The 22,964-nt window shown below is 41.6% G+C and overlaps 1 protein-coding gene across 4 annotated transcripts in view; it reads right to left on the reverse strand.

The window, feature by feature from the left end:
- Nucleotides 1-619: 619 nt before the first annotated feature.
- The window catches only part of LOC121579775 (microtubule-associated protein 6), a 60,916-nt gene continuing 38,571 nt past the window's right edge, over nt 620-22,964 (reverse strand). Inside the window, exons 3-6 of one of the 4 annotated variants that reach the window (XM_041894657.2) lie at nt 16,123-16,342; nt 8,061-8,293; nt 4,471-4,581; nt 620-1,184 (exon numbers count right to left, since the gene is read on the reverse strand). In XM_041894657.2, coding sequence (XP_041750591.1) covers nt 1,046-1,184; nt 4,471-4,581; nt 8,061-8,293; nt 16,123-16,342 — 703 coding nt within the window. In that variant the 3' untranslated portion in view covers nt 620-1,045. Of the gene's footprint in view, nt 1,185-4,470; nt 4,582-8,060; nt 8,294-16,122; nt 16,343-22,964 lie in introns of those variants that run through there. The other 3 variants (XM_041894660.2, XM_041894659.2, XM_041894661.1) reach the window with 3 other exon arrangements.

Raw genomic sequence — 22,964 nt, forward strand, 5'->3', positions numbered from 1 at the left:
GGTTTGTTGGCTATGATTTCCTATTCATTGCTTTTGAACATTGTATTAACTAGATGTTTACTGGTAGTAGGAGGAGACTTGTGTGTGATGAGATACGAGTCCTCCAATCCTGATGAGCAACTCAAGTCCTTGTGGCATCATGTGAAGATGTGAAGGCTTCACATCAAAGTCTTGTGTGCATGCGTGTGTTTACTCCTCTGGGGTAGGCACATTGAGGAGGAGGCTGCAGAGCACATCTGTACAGGCAGATGTCTCGGTGTCTACACTGACTATCCTTATTATTTAATACTAACTCTTTCCTCATCTTTTACTGCCCAATCAAATAAACGAGAGAGGGGTATTTAATGAAGAGTAATATGAGGAGTGACAGAGAAACAGCTGCTCCAGCCAAGACCTCAAACCTCCTTCACACTGCTGCTCCAGCCAAGCACTCGCACATAAATATTCACTTGACTAGAATGGAACTCATTTAGTAAATGAAAAATGAATGTGTCCTAAAGCATTTCTGCTTTACAAAAGGGTGGCCTGAGAACCTTGATATTGTTATGTGAGTGTGTTTCACATGTTGAATTGTGTTTATTGTAAGCTTCACACACCAATAACAATACAATACAGATTAGTAAATCCATTAGTTATCTATATTTATTTGCATTTGAATGTATCAATATACAGTACAGTACCGTTTAATTTTTTCAATAAGCACTTTATGATTTGGCATTTCTAACATCATTACCAATAAAACACATTATTTTCAAACAAGAGCATGTAACGGAAATTCTATTTATAGCACCTTTTGCATTTGCAATTGCTCAAACAGCTATGACCGCACTGCCATTAAGCTGTTTCAAACACGCTACGTGCATCCTATATGGGTTTAACTTCACTCAGAGGAGTTCTTAATGGGGTATTTCTCTTTTTTAATAGAACTCAGTTGAAAATACTAGATATTTACAGTACAGAACAGATCAGGACATTAGTCCATCTCTGTATTCAATAGGCCTACAGTACAATATGTCCCTACAGTGCAGATCAAGTGGATCTACTTCTACTTTACATCCGGGGAAAAGCGCACGACTCCGCCGCTCCTCCGTGGTTCGGGTCTTTCCAGCAGTGGTTCTGGTTCTCCTCCAACGGCACCCTGGGAATGATGATCACTGGGTCGGAGAACCTCACCATTAGGCTCTCTAGGAGGTGAGGCAGCACATAGTTAAAATATAAAGAAAAAGACAAAAACAAAGAGACACAAGATGAGGTGTTTCTTAGAGGACAATCACAAATGGTTCTGCTGAGTTGAGCACCCTGTGACTGCTCATATCAGTGGACAACATCAGACTGATACTGTGGGGTCATGAAGCTCAGTCTCAGACAAAGCTACTCTCTTGGTTTCTTGTCACTAAACCTAAAGATGCTCAAAAAGACTGTGTTGGTGGACTTAAACAATGAATATTTTTTTCCATAATCATCATTCTGGAACAGAATGTTGCCATTTACAAAGAAGACACATACAGTACCTTCCTCAAATCCGAACAAAAGTTGGCATTGTTCTTCAATCAGTGAGGATTTGATTATTTTTCTGTCGAGGGATTTTGTGTAACTATGTTCAGATCAATAAATAGCCACTGCTCCTCGAGTTTGAATCGAATCTCTCAGCTGAAACCTTCTCAGACTAAAAGCTAAAGCACACTAATTGCAATAATGAGAGTCTAATGAGAGGCTCAGGGTGTTCAAGGATAAACAGCCATAGGACATTCAGGAATAATCTAACCTAAAATGAGCTAGAAACTTAAGGAGATTAAAACATGCACTTACAATCTTCTCTAGTAGCAGAATTGTCTCTCTTTCCAGCTAGAGTTTCAGTACACCCACCCTATTCAAACCCACCCCAATACACATTGAATAAACATTTAAGAATGTTTATATTTAGTATCACATTTGGTACTACGATATAACATTTGGATTACCGGTCTCACTCAAACAACATAACATCATTACATCAAATTATCAACAATGATACAACAAAAAAGTTAAGATGGATAACTATGTGTTAATATAAACATCTATCTGTAGGTGTGTTATCCAACATGTTTATGAATCATTTCTATATAATCATACTGGTAACATGCGGGTAATTACAATATCACTTTGCTATAATATAAAATAATGTTATATCAAATAATACAGTGATTGCATGGTATGGCTAATCCAGTTGCTCTAAAAATAGAAAAGGATAGGCGATCTCTAGTCATCTGTGTGAATAATTTAACAGTCACATTTTACTACACAGCCATGCAATTTGTTTAGCCTTGACCTATTTTTTATCTAACCACGAGCAATGAATGCATCTAGCATCTTCCAGTAGCTCATAGAGGGCTCCAAAGTTGGTTGATTGATTGCAATTTGATTGATAGGATGTGACAGCCAACTTGCAAGCACTCACTCACACACCCAGCCAGACAGACAGACAGCCAGACAGACAGACCCACTCACTACACACACACACACACACACACACACACACACACACACACACACACACACACACACACACAGACACACAGACACACAGACAGACAGACATACAGACAGAAAGACAGACAGACATAACCACTCACTCACTCACTCACTCACTCATTCACTCACTCACTCCCCTACTCTAGTTTCCATATGGAAGAGAAATAAAGGAGAGATCTGGCCTGGTGGGAACTGTATCCTAGTACAGAGAGATTCATGGTGGGTCACTTTCAAAACAAAACTGTGCCACTATCAAATATCGAAGAAATCATGACTTTGAATTACATTTTATGAGCACATACAGTGAGGGAAAAAAGTATTTGATCCCCTGCTGATTTTGTACGTTTGCCCACTGACAAAGAAATTATCAGTTTATAATTTTAATGGTAGGTTTATTTGAACAGTGAGAGACAGAATAACAACAACAAAATCCAGAAAAACGCATGTCAGAAATGTTATAAATTGATTTGCATTTTAATGAGGGAAATAAGTATTTGACCCCCTCTCAATCAAAAAGATTTCTGGCTCCCAGGTGTCTTTTATACAGGTAACGAGCTGAGATTAGGAGCACACTCTTAAAGGGAGTGCTCCTAATCTCAGTTTGTTACCTGTATAAAAGACACCTGTCCACAGAAGCAATCAATCAATCAGATTCCAAACTCTGGCCAAGACCAAAGAGCTCTCCAAAGATGTCAGGGACAAGATTGTAGACCTACACAAGGCTGGAATGGGCTACAAGACCATCGCCAAGCAGCTTGGTGAGAAGGTGACAACAGTTGGTGCGATTATTCGCAAATGGAAGAAACACAAAATAACTGTCAATCTCCCTCGGCCTGGGGCTCCATGCAAGATCTCACCTCGTGGAGTTGCAATGATCATGAGAACGGTGAGGAATCAGCCCAGAACTACACGGGAGGATCTTGTCAATGATCTCAAGGCAGCTGGGACCATAGTCACCAAGAAAACAATTGGTAACACACTACGCCGTGAAGGACTGAAATCCTGCAGCGCCCGCAAGGTCCCCCTGCTCAAGAAAGCACATATACAGGCCCGTCTGAAGTTTACCAATGAACATCTGAATGATTCAGAGGAGAACTGGGTGAAAGTGTTGTGGTCAGATGAGACCAAAATTGAGCTCTTTGGCATCAACTCAATTCGCCGTGTTTGGAGGAGGAGGAATGCTGCCTATGACCCCAAGAACACCATCCCCACCATCAACCATGGAGGTGGAAACATTATGCTTTGGGGGTGTTTTTCTGCTAAGGGGACAGGACAACTTCACCGCATCAAAGGGACGATGGACGGGGCCATGTACCGTCAAATCTTGGGTGAGAACCTCCTTCCCTCAGCCAGGCATTGAAAATGGGTCGTGGATGGTTATTCCAGCATGACAATGACCCAAAACACACGGCCAAGGCAACAAAGGAGTGGCTCAAGAAGAAGCACATTAAGGTCCTGGAGTGGTCTAGCCAGTCTCCAGACCTTAATCCCATAGAAAATCTGTGGAGGGAGCTGAAGGTTCGAGTTGCCAAACGTCAGGCTCGAAACCTTAATGACTTGGAGAAGATCTGCAAAGAGGAATGGGACAAAATCCCTCCTGAGATGTGTGTAAACCTGGTGGCCAACTACAAGAAACGTCTGACCTCTGTGATTGCCAACAAGGGTTTTGCCACCAAGTACTAAGTCATGTTTTGCAGAGGGGTCAAATACTTATTTCCCTCATTAAAAATCAAATCAATTCATAACATTTTTGACATGCATTTTTTTTCCGGATGTTTTTGTTGTTATTCTGTCTCTCACTGTTCAAATAAACCTACCATTAAAATTTTAGACTGATCATGTCTTTGTCAGTGGGCAAACGTACAAAATCAGCAGGGGATCAAATACTTTTTTCCCTCACTTTACAAATGATAATGACAGATTTGTGGCTTGTGGCGGCTGGATGTGTTTTTAGGTTACCTTGGAATGGGTAGTGCACAGCCCCACAGGTGTTGCTTTAGCGTCTGCACCCAGCCTGTATCACGGATTGGCTGACAGAGCTGTATGTAGTGGTACTGTTTTAGCACAACCCTTCAAATGAATCAGAATGTCACTCATTAGGTTTTCTAGATGTAGGATTTCACATCCTCAAAAAGCTAATCACGATACCAGATAAAGCTGAAAAATATAGTAATTACATGATTCAAATGGTTTCAGAAAATATATCCAAATGTCTCACATTCTCACAGCCAAAAAAAGACATTTCATAAATCATTACATTGTGTACATTTGTACAGTTTGTTGGCCCAGTGTATTTACATGACATCTAATTCTGTAATAATGTTCTACCCATCCTTGACTTGCACATTGCTGTATAATTTAGGCGAGGTCTTGGAATATATTGGGACACATGATGCAAAATAATATATTCCTCAGCTCTAATATACTGTAGCAGCAATATTCAAGCTCTTGAAAGGATGTCAGAACTCACGCCAGAATGTCTTTGATGAGCTTTGATAAGCGCTAAAGAAAATCTGAAGGCAAAATTCTCTTCCATGTGGATTCACGCTCTAAAAGTCATCTCATGTCTCACAAAGACAAAGACACAAAAACATTTAAACAAATACCTGCAACCACTGTTTTTTCACCCTACTCCATACGTTTCAACACAAAGAACCAAGAGGACACTGCTTTTTCCGCTTTTGCATTTATTCATATTTCAGTAAATAGGAGCAAGCAGAGAGAAACACAAGCACGTCACAGTATATTTTTTTGGCCCAATACATAACTTCTTTGTACCATTATTACTTTATATTTTTTGTTTGTTTCTAATGCTTGGATTCAAAATCGATGTGTTGTGTGTCAGCACTTTACATGTACGACCCCGACCCCCCGACCCCCCCTTCATGTGTTACGAGAGAAAGCATCCCCTCTTCCCCAACCAAAGGCTGCAAAATGCTAATAAGATGGCCCTCGCCCTCCGCTCCCTGGGCGCATGCTCAGTCTGAGTGGAATACGGTGTGGTGATTCATTGTGATTTACTAACCAAGACACCACCATGGCAAATGGAGAGACAAGACACTCCAGTACTCAAAACTGAGGGGAGGGAGGGAGTCAGGGGACACTGACTAGCACAACAGATGACAACAGCACAAGAAAGAGACTGGGGAGTGTGGGGAGTGTGGGGAGTGTGGGGGTTGGCCCATGACAAGACAAGTCCTGCACAATGCACTGCTCTATTGAGGCCTATCCCATCCCAGGAGTTTGAGATGCTGTTCTGGTCTTTACTACTGTCTGCTAAGACATACTATTACTTACAGCAAATATAGCACTACTGGCACTATACAGCCAATACAAAGGGGACTAGTCTAACTTGATTATTTTTGACATAATTAGGTTTTCGTTTGTAATACAGATAATTTTCCTTGCTCACTCATTATATCCCATTCAAGAAACTGCAAACATTTGCAGAAGTATGATACAAATGTAAACCAAATATAGAATTGAGTTTCGCTGCTTGTCCTAATTCAATGAAATCACAGGGGACAAATATCAAGTTGTTCTACATTGTTATGCCTACAATATTTAGATTGCCCTGGAAGGCAGCAGAGAGAGATTGATTTGAAGTTGAATGCGTTGAATATAATCTTGACATCTACACATAAACTTGCCAACCTAATCAAATCCACACACTTAAACACACACCTGGTTCAGGGAAGAGGCCAGTTGTCTGAGGCCTGTGTTAGACAGACACATACAGATAATAATTTGAGAAAAATAATCATTCCAAACTACCAGAATTAAACTTATCATCACATCACAGACTCATTATTATTCAATAAAGAGAGGTATTAGCAGAGGTGGTATTCAGTGTTTTATACCCAAATAAATAGATGAATAAATAAAACATAATATATGACGTATAATTATAAAACCATGAATCTGCTCCTACTAGTGTGGACTAATATCACATCCAGCCAGACACCTCTTTAGACCTCTGGGATGTGAATAGCGTTGCTGGGATCCCATCTGCTAGTTCCATGGGGGCCTAATCACGTTGGTTACAGTCAACCATGACTGTGTGTGTGTGTGTGTGTGTGCGTGTGTGTGTGTGTGTGTGTGTGTGTGTGTGTGTGTGTGTGTGTGTGTGTGTGTGTGTGTGTGTGTGTCTGAGAGGCGGGGAGGGGCTGTAGGCGGGGGCATGTGAGGTTATAGGTTAGGCTGCTCTATGTAGGATTAAAAAGCGATCCTGCCACTCCACTGAGCTATATCTACATAGAGTCTGCATGGCCTGGGTGTAAGCATAGCTAAAGACCACAGAGCCACAATATCAATTTCCTATCGTGACTCAGTGACATGTAATGTAGTTATTCAAATGGCTAATGTAATTATAATTGCATAATAGTAACATTTAATTCAGTGGAAATTCTCATCTGCTGTGCAAATGACTGCTCTAGTAATGCATAATCATGTTACAGTAACCCAGATGGCTCCTAGTTTGGCAACAAGGTTGATGAAACAAGCCTTGTCTGACCTTTAAAATAACTTGATGAACAAATTTTCCTGCGAATAGAGAGAACAATTTGAATGAGACGGTATGAGGTTTTAAAAGTTATCCTGACAATTCTTTGTTCAAAACCATTCTCACATCATCCACAATCAACAGTTATTAGGTTTAAAAAATAAGATTGCATTCAAGAATGATGGCAAAGTTTAACAAAGCATCTTAGTAATGGCAATCTGATTACAGACAGACTTGGAGGCCGTGTGCACAGGAAGACAGCATTCAGGACCTACAGAACAGGCACAAACTCAGCCATGGATCGATACACTCTAGAAAAACCAAGCTGCACATTTATCAAAGATTTTCAGACCATTATTCTAGATGAGTGTCTATCTTTGGATAAATTTAGCAAGTTACTGCTATAAATATCAAGTCCATTCAGTGAGCCAATTTACATGGTATTCTCTTTCCCAAAAATCCTTGATAAACTCAACAAAGCAATCTGTTCAGTTGGAAGATGGAAGCCAACCACACAGGATTGCTAGTCGGTGAGCTCATGCAACAATAGCACACGCCGTTCATTGGTAGCCATGGCAACTTTGAGATGGAGACGGAGAGAGGGGGGTGGTCGGTGGCATCGGGAAGTAGAGGAAGCGGATGCACACATCCCCTCATTACTACGGTGATCTAATGTAATGTGAGGCAAGGAAGAAACGACATGTCATGTCCCAACCGTGACATTTACTGTAACTACTACTAACAGCCAAGAGGCAGAGAGAAGAGAGTGAAAGAGAGAGAGAGCAGAGAAAGGATATATATATATATATATATATAAAGAGAGAGAGAGAGAGAGAGAGAGAGAGAGAGAGAGAGAGAGAGAGAGAGAGAGAGAGAGAGAGAGAGAGAGAGAGAGAGAGAGAGAGAGAGAGAGAGAGAGAGAGAGAGAGAGAGAGAAAAGAGAGACAAAACATAAAAGGGGATGAGAACCTCTAATTAATTTTGCAGCCTTCGTGTTCTTTCCCTCAAAGAAGAATACAAGGTAGAAGTAGTGCTAAATTATTTTTACTCTTTTGCCTCAGCCAGTTTGTTGTTCATCTCTTTACTTTTCTCCTTGTCCCCCTCCGCAGGCCTGGAATCAGTGGGCTGGTTCTCCGAGGTCTTCTTCTTTGTGCCCTGCAGTGCTGTGCTGCCCTGCTGCTTCTGCTCTTCAGCCTTCTTCACAGATTTGCCCCCCTGGCTCGCTAACCTGGTGCCCGCCTTTTTGGGTTTGGATCGGGGAGCACTGTTAGACCTCTCAACCTAGGCACAGGTGATGGGGGAAGATGGGGATTCTTTAAATATTCTATCATCCAAGACATTAGCAACAGGAGTCAATTTCTGTGAAAAAAGCTGCAACTGTCCTTGGTCTGATACTGTGTTTGTTTCATTATGACTATTAGATGTGTTTTGCCATCACAACATACACAGTAAACAGAACAGCAGGAGAAATATTCTGTCATTCACAAGGACTGTGGGTTTGAAAATGAACTCTAGGAGGCTGTGGTTCTGAATAGGAGATGATCTTCCTAGTCAAAAAATCCTATAGGATTAGTGATTTTTCCAATAGAATCCTAGAGGATTCTCACAATCCTATGGGATTTTGTGTCACCTCTATCAGAATCCTATTGGACTACTTTTTTCCTATTGGAAATAAAAAGTAATCATATTGGATCCAATAAGATTCTCACAGTCCTATAGGATTTTGTGTCACCTGTATCAGAATCCTATTGGAATTATATTGGACAATTTTTTCCTATTGGACCGTATTTGATTCTCACAATCCTATCAGAATCCTATTGGAATCCTATTGGACTACTTTTTTTCTTATTGGAAATCAAAAGTAATCAGATTGGATCCTATAGGTTTTTGATAAGCCTTGATGATTTTGTCACCCCAATCCGAATACTATTAGAACTTTTTTTCTTAATTGAACCCATTAAATTATAGTTTGTTGTCAAACTGACTATCCTACCGATCCTTGACTTCGGCGATGTCATTTACAAAATAGCCTCCAACACTCTACTCAGCAAATTGGATGTAGTCTATCACAGTGCCATCCGTTTTGTCACCAAAGCCCCATATACTACCCACCATTGTGACCTGTACGCTCTCGTTGGCTGGCCCTCACTACATATTCGTCGCCAAACCCACTGGCTCCAGGTCATCTATAAATCACTGCTAGGCAAATCCCCGCCTTATCTTAGCTCATTGGTCACCATAGCAACACCCACCCGTAGTATGCGCTCCAGCAGGTATATCTCACTGGTCATCTCCAAAGCCAACACCTCCTTTGGTCGCCATTCCTTCCAGTTCTCTGCTGCCAATGACTGGAACGAACTGCAAAAATCTCTGAAGCTGGAGACTCTTATCTCCCTCACTAACTTTAAGCATCAGTTGTCAGAGCAGCTTACCAATCACTGCATCTGTACACAGCCCATCTGTAATTAGCCCACCCAACTACCTCATCCCCATATTGTTATTTATTTTGCTCATTTGCACCCCAGTATCTCTATTTGCACATCATCTTCTGCACATCTATCATTCCAGTGTTAATACTAAATTGTAATTATTTTGCACTATGGCCTATTTATTTATTGCCTTACCTCCATAATTTACTACATTTGCACACACTGTATATAGATTTTCTATTGTGTTATTGACTGTACGTTTTGTTTATCCCATATTTAACTCTGTGTTGTTGTTGTTTTTATCGCACTGCTTTGCTTTACCTTGGCCAGGTCGCAGTTGTAAATGAGAACTTGATCTCAACTGGCTTACCTGGTTAAATAAAGGTTAAATAAAAATAAATAAAAAATGTGTTCCAGTAGAATACAACAACTTTAATAACAAAACAAAAAATGTTGATCGGAAACAACAGTTCTATATTCATTTCTGTTTTATTCACCTGTAAGAAAGCCTGTCCCTTTAAGACTGACTGATGACAGCACAGCTATAACGAGCTCCCAGTGTTAATTAGCCTAACTCCCAAGTTCAGCTCGCCACCTGTGGCTGTGCAGAGAATCTCTGGTTTTCTATCACTATTATTCTATCTGTTTTATCCTTCACTGTGCGTGAATGCAAGATCTGTGAGTACAGTATTTGTTTCCTTATGTTTCCTGGTGAAGTTGTCAATGTTTTAGTAATATTTTCGTCATTGTATAGTATTTTATGCACTTGTTTCTTGCTAGCTAAGAAACTACTGTTAGCCACATTTTGCCTGTCAGCTGACTTGCTAGCTAGATAGCTTTGTTGTAGCCATTTGTATGTTGTTTTTGAGTCACTGTATTGTTATAGCAGATGAGAAATGTTTTTTCTTGTTTGTTATTGCTAAATATACACTACTGGTCAAAAGTTTTAGAACACCTACTCATTCAAGGGTTTTTCTTTATTTTTACTATTTTCTACATTGTAGAATAATAGTGAAGACATCAAAACTATGAAATAACACATGGAATCATGTAGTAACCAAAAAACTAATCAAAATATTTCAAATAGCCACCCTTTGCCTTGATGACAGCTTCGCACACTCTTGGCATTCTCTCAACAACTTCATGAGGTAGTCACCTGGAATGAACAGGTGTGCCTTGTTAAATGTTCATTTGTGGAATTTCTTTCCTTCTTAATGCGTTTCAGCCTATCAGTTGTGTTGTGACAAGGTGGTGGGGTATACAGAAGATAGCCCTACTTGGTAAAATACCAAGTCCATATTATGGCAAGAACAGCTCAAATAAGCAAAGAGAAACGACAGTCCATCATTACTTTAAGGCATGAAGGTCAGTCAATACGGAACATTTCAAGAACTTTGAAAGTTTCTTCAAGTGCAGTCACAAAAACCATCAAGCGCTATGATGAAACTGGCTCTCATGAGGACCGCCACAGGAATGGAAGACCCAGAGTTACCTCTGCTGCAGAGGATAAGTTCATTAGTTACCAGTCTCAGAAATTGCAGCACAAATAAATGCTTCACAGAGTTCAAGTAACAGACACATCTCAACATCAACTGTTCAGAGGAGACTGTGTGAATCAGGCCTTCATGGTCGAATTGCTGCAAAGAAACCATTACTAAAGGACACCAAAAGAAGAAGACTTGCTTGGACCAAGAACACGAGCAATGGACATTAGACTGGTGGAAATTTGTCCTTTGGTCTGGAGTCCAAATTGGAGATTTATGGTTCCAACTGCCGTGTCTTTGTGAGACGCGGTGTGAGTGAACGGATGATCTCCGCATGTGTATTTCCCACCATAAAGCATGGAGGAGGAGGTGTTATGGTGTGGGGGTGCTTTGCTGGTAACATTGTCTGTGATTTTAATTAGAATTCAAGGCACACTTAACCAGCATGGCTACCACAGCATTCTGCAGCGATACGCCATCCCATCTGGTTTGGGCTTAGTGGGACTATCATCTGTTTTTCAACAGGACAATGACCCAACACACCTCCAGGCTGTGTAAGGGCTATTTTACCAAGAAGGAGAGTAATGGAGTGCTGCATCAGATTACCTTTCCTCCACAATCCCCCGACCTCAACCAAATTGAGATGGTTTGAGATGAGTCGGACCGCAGAGTGAAGGAAAAGCAGCCAACAAGTGCTCAGCATATGTGGGAACTCCTTTGACTGATGGAAAAGCATTCCAGGTGAAGCTGGTTGAGAGAATGCCAAGAGTGTGCAAAGCTGTCATCAAGGCAAAGGGTGGCTATTTGAAGAATCTCAAACATATTTTAATTTGTTTAACACTTTTTTTGGTTACTACATGATTCCATATGTGTTATTTCATAGCTTTGATGTCTTCACTATTATTCTACAATGTAGAAAATAGTACAAATAAAGAAACCCTTGAATGAGTAGGTGTTCTAAAACGTTTGACCGGTAGTGTATGTGCCTTTTATTATAGGCAAGTCAACTCCGTTTTCATGTTTTCTGGTAGATCATCAAAATATATCAATCACATCACGTTTTTGGACTCACTCAGTAGTTTTTACCTCATTAAGTATAATACTATTGAAATTTTATTTTGAAACTTCCATTTATATTCCTAAAACATACGTTGAAAATGATGCTGTTGCTGCTTCCCATTGACAATAACTTTTGATAAATAGCCCAATGTCAAAACACTGTTTTGAAGTGTCCAAATCAATAAACAGTTTGTGATATATTGAAAACCGAAACATAAAATGTACTACCTACACATACATGTGCCAAAATAGTGATCATATTGCTTGTATTTTTTTTAACGAGCACCTTATAAACTGCATATGCACCAAAAACCCTGTTTTGACAAGTGGCAATTGATCACTCATATTGATTAGGGGAGAAATCAGGTTGTACAATGGGGAGAACAAGTATTTGATACACTGCCGATTTTGCTGGTTTTCCTACTTACAAAGCATGTAGAGGTCTGTAATTTTTATCATAGGTACACTTCAACTGTGAGAGACGGAATCTAAAACAAAAATCCAGAAAATCACATTGTATGATTTTTAAGTAATTAATTTGCATTTTATTGCATGACATAAGTATTTGATACATCAGAAAAGCAGAACTTAATATCTGGTACAGAAACCTTTGTTTGCAATTACAGAGATCATATGTTTCCTGTAGGTCTTGACCAGGTTTGCACACACTGCAGCAGGGATTTTGGCCCACTCCTCCATACAGACCTTCTCCAGATCCTTCAGGTTTCGGGGCTGTCGCTGGGCAATACGGACTTTCAGCTCCCTCCAAAGATGTTCTATTGGGTTCAGGTCTGGAGACTGGCTAGGCCACTCCAGGACCTTGAGATGCTTCTTACGGAGCCACTCCTTAGTTGCCCTGGCTGTGTGTTTCGGGTCATAGTCATGCTGGAAGACCCAGCCACGACCCATCTTCAATGCTCTTACTGAGGGAAGGAGGTTGTTGGCCAAGATCTCGTGATACATGGCCCCATCCATCCTCCCCTCAATACGGTGCAGTCGTCCTGTCCCCTTTGCAGAAAAGCATCCCCAAAGAATGATGTTTCCACCTCCATGCTTCACAGTTAGGATGGTGTTATTGGGGTTGTACTCATCCTTCTTCCTCCAAACACGGCGAGTGGAGTTTAGACCAAAAAGCTATATTTGTCTCATCAGACCACATGACCTTCTCCCATTCCTCCTCTGGATCATCCAGATGGTCATTGGCAAACTTCAGACGGGCCTGGACATGCGCTGGCTTGAGCAGGGGGACCTTGCGTGCGCTGCAGGATTTTAATCCATGACGGCGTAGTGTGTTACTAATGGTTTTCTTTGAGACTGTGGTCCCAGCTCTCTTCAGGTCATTGACCAGGTCCTGCCGTGTAGTTCTGGGCTGATCCCTCACCTTCCTCAGGATCATTGATGCCCCACGAGGTGAGATCTTCCATGGAGCCCCAGACCGAGTGTGATTGACCGTCATCTTGAACTTCTTCAATTTTCTAATAATTGCGCCAACAGTTGTTGCCTTCTCACCAAGCTGCTTGCCTATTGTCCTGTAGCCCATCAGAACCTTGTGCAGGTCTACAATTTTATCCCTGATGTCCTTACACAGCTCTCTGGTCTTGGCCATTGTGGAGAGGTTGGAGTCTGTTTGATTGAGTGTGTGGACAGGTGTCTTTTATACAGGTAACGAGTTCAAACAGGTGCAGTTAATACAGGTAATGAGTGGAGAACAGGAGGGCTTCTTAAAGAAAAACTAACAGGTCTGTGAAAGCCGGAATTCTTACTGGTTGGTAGGTGATCAAATACTTATGTCATGCAATAAAATGCAAATTAATTACTTAAAAATCATACAATGTGATTTTCTGGATTTTTGTTTTAGATTCCGTCTCTCACAGTTGAAGTGTACCTGTGATAAAAATTATAGACCTCCATGCTTTGTAAGTAGGAAAACCTGCAAAATCGGCAGTGTATCAAATACTTGTTCTCCCCACTGTATGTGCTGTTGAAACTAACACAACTCAAAAAACCACATGGAAACTGGAAATATTGTTTGCATCACTCGTTAGAGGACCACCTGCTGAAGACAACCAGCTACATTTTGGAGTGATGCATTTCGATTTTTGGGGGTCGCCAAAACGGAAAGAGAAATGCAACACTTATTTGTCAATCACTCATTGATATCACGTTGAGAGTGGGGAGTCGGGTTACGTGTCCTCTTCAAACTAATCTTACTAAAAAACAACACGGCACGGCCTCCAGAGTGGCGCAGCAGTCTAAGGCACTGCATTGCAGTGCTTGAGGCGTCACTACAGACCCGGGTTCGATCTCAGGCTGTGTCACAGCCGACCGTGACCAGGAGACCCATGAGGCAGCGCACAGTTGGCCCAGCGTCGTCCGGGTTAGGGGAGGGTTTGGCCGGCCGGGATGTCCTTGTCCCATCGCGCTCTAGCGACTCCTTGTGGCAGTCACCAGCTGGACAGTGTTTCCTCTGACACATTGGTGCGGCTGGCTTCCGGGTTAAGGGAGCAGTGTGTCAAGAAGCAGTGCGGCTTGGCAGGGTCGTGTTTCGGAGGATGCATGGCTCTCGACTTTCGCATCTCCCGAGTCCGTAGGGGAGTTGCAGCGATGGGACAAGACTGTAACTACCAAATTGGATATCACGAAATTGGGGAGAAAAAAGGGGTAAATGTACAAAAAACTAAAAAACTACATGGAATATGGGAATAATATGTATATCACTCATTAAAGGACAACATGTAGAAGACATCCAGCTACAGTTTGGATTGTTGTATTTTGTTTCAAGTGGGTCACTAATGCGGAAAGGTAAACGCAACACTGCATTGTTAAACACTCATATCGATATCAATTTGAAATCAATAGAGTGGGGGAAAATGTTTGGTGTGTATGCACTGTTTAAACTAACACTAGTCAAAGGCCACACTGAATCTGAGAATAATTTTCATATCACTGGTTAGAAGAGAATTTGCTGAAGACTAGTCATCTAAATTCTAGAATGTCGGATGGACATTTTGGGAGGCTGCCGAAACAGGGAAGGAAACAAATCAGTTGCTTTGTTATTTAACTTCAACGAATCACAACCCGCCATAGGATATCAACAGTGACAATGGTTGGATCTTATTTGAGTGACAGTTTGACTCTCAAATCCATGTATACATATGAGGCCAGCGACTTTTATACAGAGAGCGCCCCGCCAGCTCGTATGACAAAATCAACGATACAAAACGAATGATATTGATCTATTTTAAACAATTGATTTCGCGTTATTGTGATTACTATGAATGTTTATACTAACATCACTAATGTGAGGTAAAAAATATGTGCAATTACCCTCAATTCGATGTGGTCAAAACGTGAGGTTGTGTAATGTAGTAACTAACACATACTGTCCACGTACAGGAAATTAGCACAATATAAAATAATTGAGTATATAAAAATAAATCAACATTTCAATTTAGGCTGATAGTGTACACATATATTTCTCACTAGTTTAACCATTTACAGAGTAAAAAAATGCTCTTCTGCACGATTTAACCAGCCGCTCTAGAAAGAGCTCCCATAGTGAGTGTGCAGCAGCCCGTTCATTCGCACTGCCTAATTATTATAACCTGTCAAGCCATAATATTGATATTATTCTATTCATTGTTTTTTCAAACCACATTATAAGGACACTACAATTACATAAGTACAGCTTTATTGGACAATATGGGTGGCAGTAACCGAAAGGTCGCTGGTTCGAATCCCCGAGACGACTAGATGAAAAGAGTGTCTACTAAAATGTAACTCTCACAGCTAAATATGGCACAGAAACCTGAACATTTATGTTAACCTGCAATCAAGATTAAAGACCAGTAAACTGAGGAACAGTCTATCTCCCGTGTCTCTGGAGCACAATCTCCATATCTTTGCCTATTCACACCAGTGAAAATTCCCTGAGCTTCTCAACCTCTTCAACACACCATCACAATATGGGAGGGATTCAAGGCTGCAAGTTCATTTGCAGTATGACCGATATGGAACCAGTCCTATTGGACTCCTATTTTTGGGTATCCTATAGGATTATTTTTACTAGGGCTGCATTATGGCTGTACCATTGGTGTAGTCAATAGGACATGGTTTAAAGGAGCTTAAACATTCTCACCTTGGTCTCTTGTAGCCCTTTGTAGGGCTCATTGTACAGGCTGCGTATCCTCCTCCTGTCCACAACCTTGTTGTCGTTGGGCTGCTGCTTGGCCTGCTCTCCCCTGTAGGTGGCGCTATAGCTGGTCTCCAGGCTGGTCTTCTCATCATGGGGAAGGAACTGGGACTTGGCTCGGATCAGCTTCACTGGCTTCACATCCCTGTGGGCCTTGAACTCAGTCCTACGAGAAGAATCGGTATCAAATACAGTCGCGGAAGAAACTGGGATACAGTAGTGTGATGAAAATAGCTCTTCACATTTAATCTACAATCTATTTAGAGACAGTAAAGACTACTAGATCTGTATTGTCCCAAAGGGCAATTTGTGTTGCAGCATGTAGGCATTTAAATATTCATGAAATATGCAGCGGTCACATACCAACAAGTACATTGACAGGCAGTGGTACTCAAGGTAGCCTACTGTTTGGATATAGAAATATATTTAGTGGAATGACTTGGTCTCTCCCTTAGTATGAATGAGTGGGTGGGTGTATTGGAGCAGTGACTACACCAGGTAGCTAGCGGCTCAGGTGTTTCATATAGTCCAGACACAGCAGTTCTTCAGAAGGTCTGCTCCATGGAGTTCACACAGAACAGCCTGACCTCCAGTCTCATAGAGGGGTTCTGTACAGGACAAGCCAACCTCCAGATAAGCATCAAAGTGAGATCTGTTCACTATCAACTCTTTAGCAGGTCTATAAATGAACATGTTGCTAATCATTTGAGTTTTAGATTGAACTGCCCATCATAGATAAAGTTGATTTCAAGAGTTGTAATGGATTTTGAACTCATAAAAGCAGACCTAATTTTCCAGAAATGACTACATGATAGTCTTCTCACTGATGAGCAACTTGAGGCTGGGACATGGCATATTAACTCTAGTATTGGGAGGTCCGGTGGAAACATATTCATTATCCATAACTTCCATATCCCTTTTCACTGCTCCTTCATACTATCTAACCAATTCATTCAACACCTAACTTTTTCTGCCGATTGAATTTGCTTTTCACAGTGTATTTCCTTCCTTGCAAATTCCATTGTTCATGCGACTAACGTGGCAAACACCAAATGAAAACAGACAACTCCCTCCCTGGTCCCTGGACAAGAACAAACTACCTGCCAAGGCTCCCCAGTGACCCCACTCTGTGCAGCAGCAGACCTCAACCCCCAACCCCCCACACAACAGCACATTGCACACACCTTCCCTTACAGCCACACTGAAAAACACTGCATAGACCTGACATAGAGGAAAAACTCAATGTTCCCGCTGTGCACTACAGCAGTGAAGGGAAGGAGGGAGGGAGTGTATATTGATTAGCCAACACTATTACTAGCCTGGATAGAGGAGGAAGCAGGCAGGCTCAAGTACTACCGGCCCACTATAACAATTAGGCTGCTGCTGAAGATCACTTAGAAAGACATGACATCAATCACACTATAGCTCAACCCATGGAAACCAATGCAACTACTGTAGCATGGCCATGGATGGATGATGAGAAGGCTTAAGTAACTGACAGTCATTAGTGGTCCTCTGTAGCTCAGCTGGTAGAGCACGGCGCTTGTAACACCAAGGTAGTGGGTTCGATCCCCACGACCACCCATACACAAAAAAAATTGTGCACGCATGACTGTATGTCGCTTTGGATAAAAGCGTCTGCTAAATGGCATATTATTATATTAGGTAATACACTGTCCTATTTGTGGTACAAATGTGGCCTTCATTTGAATGAAATACAAGAGTTGGTAACACTTTTTATTTGGATAGTCCCAAGTAGATGGTTTGTAGATGTTCAGTAGATGTTCAATAACTGTCAACAACATTTCAACTAACTATCCACTAACCCCGGCCCTAACCTTAATCCTTATTCTAACCCTAAACCTAACCCTAGCTCTTATCCTCACCTTAACCCTTACCCTAACCCGTATTCTACACATAACCCTAACCTTAACTATAACCTTAGCAAGCAGTTTCTTATCAACATATAATTTGTTGATAGTATGACCATCTGTAGATCATCTACAGGTAACTGCTAAAATAATGGAAACACTTGAGTAAATTAGGGATACAAAGTATATTGAAAGCAGGTGCTTCTTCACAGGTGTGATTCCTCAGTTATTTAAGCAATTAACATCCAATCATGCTTAGGGTCATGTACTGTATAAAAATGCTGGGCAGGCCATTATTTTGGCTACCATGGCTATGCCCCCATAGGATGGCAATGCCCCCATCCACAGGGTATGAGTGGTCACTGAATGGTTTGATGAGCATGAAAACGGTATAAACAAAATGCCATGGCCTTCTCATTCACCAGATCTCAACCCAATTGAACACTTATGGGAGATTATGGGGTGGCACCTGATTTAGCGTTTTCCACCACCATCAACAAAACATAAATTGATGGAATTTCATGTAGGAAGAATGGTGTCGCATCCCTCCGATAGAGTTCCAGACACATGTAGAATCTATGCCAAGGTGCATGAAGCTGTTCTGGCTCGTGGTGGCCCAACGCCCTATTAAGACACTTTATGTTGGTGTTTCCTTTATTTAGGCAGTTACCTGTATATGGGACTATCCAAATAAAGTGTGGCCCAATAGTTTCAGAATGTCAGACTGAAGATAAATCGGACTGTATCTGTAGCTGGCACTTTTCTAACTCAATCACAGTTTGAAACAGAGCAGGATTTGTATCTCAAAGATCCTCTTGTAATAGGTTGTCATGGGATAGTATGTGGCTGGCGAGAAACATAGAATGTGTGGTGATGAGGAGAATCCCTCAAAGAGAAAATTATCTGCATTCTCTGATTCTCACACCAATGGAACACAATCTGTTGTTAGCTCCAAAACACAACATCCAAGCTTCTATCCTATACAGTATCTACAGAGTAATGCTACCTTTTGTATGACATGTTTTTATGTCAAGTGTATGATGAAGCTTGCCTTAAACTCATCTAAAAGGCAGAGTGAACCGCTATCTCTGTGAGCCCCCAATCTTATTGATGTAGACTAGCGTAACACACTTCAGAAAACGTTTTTGCTATCAAAGTAGTTAATATATTTAATTTAATCTTTATTGGCATTAAATAATAATATCTTATCATGTGGCATTTAGAAAATATCTAATGTATTACCACACTGCAGCTATACATCAGTTCACATTTATCAATACAACTTAATTACCTATCAACTGCTAAAGTTTAACCAATTTGTCTGCTACGTAGCAATGTAGCCATGAAATGCTTTGAAAGGCTGGTCATGGCTCACATCAACAACGTCATCCCAGATACCCTGGACCCACTCCAATTTGCATACTTCCCCAACAGATCCACAGATGATGCTATCTCTATTGCACTCCACACTGCCCTCTCCCGGATAAGAGAAACACCTATGTGAGAATGCTGTTCATTGACTACAGCTCAGCGTTCAACACCATAGTGCCCTCCAAGCTCATCACTAAGCTCAGGACCCTGGGACTGAACCTCTCCCTCTGCAACTATGATCCTGGACTTCCTGACGGGCCACCCCCAGGTGGTGAGAGTAGGCAACAACACATCCGCCACGCTGACCCTCAACACGGGGCCCCTCAGGGATGCGTGCTTAGTCCTCTCCTGTACTCTTTGTTCACCCACGACTGCGTGGCCCTCGCACGACTCCAACACCATCATTAAGTTTACTGATGACACGACAGTGGTAAGCCGGATCACTGACAACGATGAGACACTCTTTAGGGAGGAGGTCAGTGATCTGGTAGTGTGGTGCAAAGACAACAACCTATCCCTCAACGTCAGCATGACAAAAGAGCTGATCGTGGATTACAGGAAACGGAGGACCGACCACGCCCCCATCCACATCAACGGGGCTGTAGTGGAGCGGGTTGAGAGCTTCAAGTTTCTCTGTGTACACATCACTAAGGAATTAACATGGTCCACAGACACCAACACAGTCGTGAAAAAGGCACGACAACGCCTCTTCCTCCTCAGGAGGCTGAAAATTTGGCATGGGTCTTCAAATCCTCAAAAGGTTATACAGCTGCACAATTGAGAGCATCTTCACTGGCTGCATCACTGCTTGGTATGGCAACTGCTTGGCATCCGGCCGCAAGGCGCTACAGAGGGTGGTGCGGAGGGCCCAGTACATCACTGGGGCCGAGCTCCCTGCCATCCAGGACCTCTATACCAGGTGGTGTCAATGGAAGGCCCAGAAAATTGTCAAAGACCCCAGCCACCTAAGCGATAGACTGTTCATTCTGCTACCACACGGCAAGTGGTACCGGAGCGCCAAGTCTGGGACCAAAAGGCTCCTGAACAGCTTCTACCCCCAAGCCATAAGACTGCTGAACAGTTAATCAAATGGCTACACTGACTATTTGCATTTAACCTTTTTTGCACTGACTCGCTTGCACTGACTCTATGCACACTCACTGGACTCTACCCACACACTCACACATACTTACAATGACACTCCAACACACACATTGACACCACACGCACACTTTTTCATACTTTTTCACATATGCTGCTGCTACTCTGTTTATTATCTATCCTGATTGCCTACTCACTTTTACCCCTACCTACATGTACATATTACCTTTGCACACAGTACTCCTTGTATAGCCTCGTTATAGTTATCTATTGTGTTACTATTTTTATTTGCTAATTTTTGTACTTTTTAACTCGTAAGTAAGCATTTTTTTTACATTTACATTTTAGTCATTTAGCAGACGCTCTTATCCAGAGCGACTTACAGTTAGAGTGCATACATTTTTCATACTGGCCCCCCGTGGGAATCGAACCCACAACCCTGGCGTTGCAAGTGCCATGCTCTACCAACCGAGCTACAGGAGACCATTTCATGGAAAAGTCTACACCTGTTGTATTTGACACATACATTTTGATTTAAATTGACCCACAGAATTTAATTTTCTCATAAAGTAAACTGTCCATGATCTCTATGACGTGACAGTAGAGTGGTGGTTAAAATAAATACAAAGTAGATTATAGAAAGACACATTATACAATGTCCAAGCCAAGGGCACAGAATGCTACCCGCAACAGGGCACTAGTGACGGAGGGTAGTGGTAGGACTGGCAGAGAGTCAAAAAACAAGTCTATACTGTACATAACTAGCTGGACGACGTCATGCTCATATGACTGGTAACAATCAAGCTAGTGTCTTCCAGGTCAGTGTGTGCTTGGTACCTACTCTCCTTCCAGCTGATCAATGTGACATTTCTTTTAAAACAGGTCTTTGTCAAAGATAAGTATCAAAATGTTTGACGTATGACGGGATTTGGGAAATGTCTTGAACATTCTTGCTCACCTGTTACACACACTTCTAATAACTCTAATAACTAAACATGTCTAATTTCCCTTTACTCCCGCTATTATGTGGTGCTACAAATGAAACTTCCCTCCCCAAAAACAAGCTGTTATTTGATGAGGTCATGTAGAAAAGCAGGTCTAGCCAAGTTAACAGACTGGTCTTCCCTTCTTCCTGGAGCCGACCCTGCTGACCCTGCAGGAGAGATGGGATGTCTTGTGAAAAGCTCTGTCACTATGACGATATGACACTGGCAGGGGGAGGCAGGGAACAACACTGCTGAGATACACACTCCCACACTTCTCTAATATGGCACGTCCGGCAGTGAAGGAACATTCTGGCACTCCTCTCTTAGAGACTTAGAAAGGGCAGCGAACAGGGCAAAAAGGCCATCAACATGACACTTACAGTGCATTCGGAAAGTATACAGACCCCTTGACTTTTTCCACATTTTGTTACGTTACAGCCTTATTCTAAAATTGATTTTATTGTTTTTTCCCCTCATTAATCTACAATGACAAAGTAAAAACTGGTTTTTATACATTTTTGCAAATGTATTAAAAAAAAAATGCATTTCAATTAAAAGGTGTTTCAAATGTATAAAAAAAACGGAAATATCACATTTACATAAGTATTCAGACCCTTTACTCAGTACTTTGTTGAAGCACTTTTGGCAGCGACTACAGCCTAGAGTCTTCTTGGGTATGACGCTACAAGCTGTATTTGGGGAGTTTCTCCCATTCTTCTCTGCAGATCCTTTCAAGCTCTGTCAGGTTGGATGCAGAGCGTCGCTGCACAGCTATTTGCAGGTCTCTCCAGAGATGTTAGATCGGGTTCAATTCCGGACTCTGGCTGGGCCACTCAAGGACATTCAGAGACTTGTCCCGAAGCCACTCCTGCGTTGTCTTGGCTGTGTGCTTAGGGTTGTTGTCCTGTTGGAAGGTGAACCTTCGCCCCAGTCTGAGGTCCTGAGCGCTCTGGAGCAGGTTTTCATCAAGGAGCTCTGTTTATTTTTTATTTTATTTTATTTATTTCACCTTTATTTAACCAGGTAAGCCAGTTGAGAACAAGTTCTCATTTACAACTGCGACCTGGCCAAGATAAAGCAAAGCAGTGCGGAAAAAACCAACAACAACACAGTTACATATGGAATAAACAAAACGTACAGTCAATAACACAATAGAAAATCTATATACAGTGTGTGCAAATGTAGTAAGTTATGGAGGTAAGGCAATAAATAGGCTATAGTGCAAAATAATTATAATTTAGTATTAACACTGGAGTGATAGATGTGCAGAAGATGATGTGCAAATAGAAATACTGGGGTGCAAATGAGCAAAATAAATAACAATGTAAATACCAATATGGGGATGAGGTAGTTGGGTGGGCTAATTACAGATTGGCTGTGTACAGGTGCAGTGATGCTTAAAGATAGTGAGGGAGATAAGTGTCTCCAGCTTCAGAGATTTTTGCAGTTCGTTCTAGTC

This window comes from Coregonus clupeaformis, chromosome 13 (assembly GCF_020615455.1).
Source record: "Coregonus clupeaformis isolate EN_2021a chromosome 13, ASM2061545v1, whole genome shotgun sequence".
Lineage (NCBI taxonomy): Eukaryota > Metazoa > Chordata > Actinopteri > Salmoniformes > Salmonidae > Coregonus > Coregonus clupeaformis.